We start from the raw sequence: 3,414 nt of genomic DNA, 5'->3' as shown, positions 1-3,414 counted from the left end.
ATGGAACTAGAGGGTATCATGCTTAGCGAAATAAGTCAATTGGAGAAAGACAACTATTATATCATCTCCCTGATATGAGGGAGAGGAGATGCAACATGGGGGGTTAAGGGGGTAGGAGAAGAATAAATGTAACAAGATGGGATTGGGAGGGAGACAAACCATAGGTGACTCTTAATCTCACAAAACAAACTGAGGGTTGATGAGGGGAGGGGGGTTGGGAGAGGGGGTGTGGGGTTATGGATATTGGGGAAGGTATGTGCTATGGTGAGTGCTGTGAAGTGTGTAAACCTGGCGATTCACAGACCTGTACCCCTGGGGATAAAAATATATGTTTATAAAAAATAAAATTAAAAAAAATGCCAAAAAAAAAAGAATGAAATTATAACTGAAATAAAATATTCTGTTCTCCTAGCTTCTCTTTTTGTTTTTTTTTAATTTTCTTTTTCAAATTTTTATTTAAATTCCAATTAGTTAACAGCATAATATTAGTTTTAGGTATAGAATTTAGTCATTCAACATTTTCATACAATGCCTCTTGGATTCTTTCAAAAGCCATAATTGCTTTGCTTTCTTCTTCCTTATTCATTTCTCTTTCATTGACTCTCTAGGATTGGAAATTTATATTTACTTTAACTAGCACTTTGTTGAAAAGTCCCTTAATATTTTTTTTTTGTGTGAGAGCTTTAATGGCACAAAATGTTTATAGCTACAAGTTATACATGTCTTGTAAACTGTATATAATGATACAAAGTGCTAACTAAATAGATGAAGAATGCATATCACTTTGGCTCAGTAAATTCCAATAATTTCAACAACTGGTTCACTTAAAAATTCACCCGACTGGCTAAATCTTCAATTTTCACTTTTAGAATAGTAAGTATTTTTACTGCAAAGTAACTTGTCGCACTTTTCAATGTGCAAGTTTGTGCAGTTTTGCTCATGATTCTGTTTACAAGTACTGTTAGCCAGTTTTCATCAATCAAGAAAAATGAAGGCTGCCTTTTCAGCCCCAAATTGTAAACAGGTATAAAGCTTTTTGAACATTAATCTTAAAACTTCAACTGTTAATTGTCAAAGTCTCCTTTCCAACCATGCAATCTGTTTCTGTTCAACACAAATCTGGGTAGGAGCATAAACATGTATTCCGTATGTTAGAGCTATCAATAAATACTGCATGATTTCATCTTAGGAGAAGTTTTACTATGATCATGTATTTATGTTTTAAGTAATAGTCCAAAATTTCACAGATAGTTTAAGAAAAAGGCAGAACTAAATTTATTTCCAATGTTGAAAAGAAATCATAAATATACCCAAGTTTAACCACACTACTGATAGAATTCTATTGAATTTCAAAGGACGGCAATATGTTACCATGAATGATGCAGGTCTAAGTCTGGTGGCACTAAAAGGAGACGATAGCATTGTTGACAAAATTATAATCTGCTGGTGGCATTTGCGGAAAAGAAGCCCTTGCAAATTTCTAAATAACAGTAAACTCTGTTAGGAAATTCTAAAGTGTCTTACAGGCCAAAAAGGGAATGAGGTTAGTAAAATGCCTCAACAGAGTTTGAATAAAATACTGGATTTGAGAGTTACTGGAACTTGGATATGTAAAAATAGGGTGGCAGGTTGGGTCATGCTTACAATGGTCTCAAGTTCAAATAAACTACTGTGACAATACACCACTTCACAGGTCACACGCTTTTCTGGGGCTGTTCTTTCTGGCAGAAGGTGTGCTGAGTCGCTTTCCAATATAGATGCCTAGGCCCAAAGCCAAAATATGAGAGAGGAAGAGAGACAGAATGAACACCTTAAGGAATTCTGCGGAGAAAATACCCCCTTTCTTCATGGCCCCACTTTTCCTCATGCTTAAAGAGACAGAGCGTTTGGGGTGTCTGAAGTGGAACTCCTTAGGTGGAATGTTTTCAGGTCTACTGGACCAGTCAGACACCCAGTCAACGCTTTTCTTCAACGCATCAACTTCTTTCTCTCCTTCTGCAACTTCTTCTTCTGACTGAGAGCTATGGTCCCTGCTGGTGTGCATCTCCACATCAAACATAATCTGCCCATCTTCTTGTGGGGAAGGGCTGTCACAGTGAGAACTGGCTCTTGAACTACTCTGTCCTGATTCGTGTTGTGCATCCAAAAGAACCTTCTCCATGTCTCCATTGTGGATAGAGGATGAAGACGGTACATGTTCTAGTCCCCCATTTTTCCCATTGCCATTATCATTGCCATTGCTGCTGTTCATGGGTAGCTCCACCCAGGAACTGTTGAGGCCGGCTGGCGGGGGCAAAGGTTGTTCACCTTCCTCGCAGTTGTTGTTGTTGTTGTGCGGGGCCGGCGGCTGCTCTACTAAATGAGACGACATTGTCAGGTGGCTGGAAGGGCTTGCGGCCGCAGCAGGACCGTCTCTGGTTCTCCGGCAGCAACACAACAAGCCCAAGTCCCTTAATATTTTATGTAAACTTGAGTTTATTCTATTTTCTGCAGTGATTTTATTTTCTAATACATCCATGTCTATTTTGAGGATATGTATCTTGCTTTTGTCTTCTCTGCCAACTCCTTAATACATTCTATTAGGAGACTTTTTAAGCTCTTTTCTTGCACTGGCCTTTTTTTGTTTGTTAGTTTTATTATTTTTATTCTCCATCAGAGCTCACCTTGAGTTTCTACATAGAGTATGAAGGTTTATTCCACTTGTTTTTGTTCTTTGCAATCTATTCTTGAAATACAGAGATCTTAACCTGAAAAATAATACTACATTCAATTAAACTTGCCTAATGGAGTGATAGGCTAATACATAACAAAAATGTAATTTCTGGAATCACCCTTTATTTCTTTTGGCCAAACCCACAGGAGTCCATTAATTTGTATATAACTATGGTTAGGAGTAATTGTTGTAGAAATAATTGTCATGTTTCTATCTTACCTTTTTTCATTTTTTCCCCAACAAAATGATGTCATAAAAATTATTTCCCTAATCAGAGAGCACTGGAAGTGTTGGAAGTAGTCCCGAAAGACGTGTGGGTGTAGAACCCCAAGCAAATAAGAGATGCTCTGGTTCTTCCTGTCACTGTCAAATAGCAGCTGTGCTGTTGAGGAAAATCAGAAGCAACTGAGGAAACTCAAACGGCACATGAAAATCTGGGAGACTACAGCTTTATATTCACCAGTAGGCTCAGCAGGATCGTTCCCAAAGACTGAGCATCCAACAGGGTTAGGGGTGAGTTTTTTAACAATTAGTCTTTTTTTTTTTTTTAATTTATTTGACAGACAGAGATCACAAGTAGGCAGAGAGGCAGGCAGGCAGAGAGGAAGGGAAGCAGGCTCCCTGCCAAGCAGAGAGCCCGATGCGGGGCTTGATTCCAGAACCCTGGGATCGTGACCTGAGCTGAAAGCAGACACTTTAAC

General features: G+C 38.6%; 1 protein-coding gene across 1 annotated transcript; it reads right to left on the bottom strand.

The window, feature by feature from the left end:
- Positions 1-1,687: 1,687 nt before the first annotated feature.
- Positions 1,688-2,437, bottom strand: LOC125094134 (BCL2/adenovirus E1B 19 kDa protein-interacting protein 3-like). Its single transcript, XM_047719843.1, has one exon. The coding sequence runs from the start codon at positions 2,369-2,371 to the stop codon at positions 1,688-1,690; it is 684 nt and encodes a 227-aa protein (XP_047575799.1). The 5' UTR covers positions 2,372-2,437.
- Positions 2,438-3,414: the final 977 nt, after the last annotated feature.

Source organism: Lutra lutra, chromosome 2 (assembly GCF_902655055.1).
Source record: "Lutra lutra chromosome 2, mLutLut1.2, whole genome shotgun sequence".
Lineage (NCBI taxonomy): Eukaryota > Metazoa > Chordata > Mammalia > Carnivora > Mustelidae > Lutra > Lutra lutra.
Note: the sequence above shows the minus strand (reverse complement) of the source record. Positions and strands in the feature narration are given on the sequence as shown.

Excerpts from the sequence above, each read along its gene's own strand:
- LOC125094134 (XM_047719843.1), bottom strand. The coding sequence starts at position 2,371 with ATGTCGTCTCATTTAGTAGAGCAGCCGCCGGCCCCGCACAACAACAAC.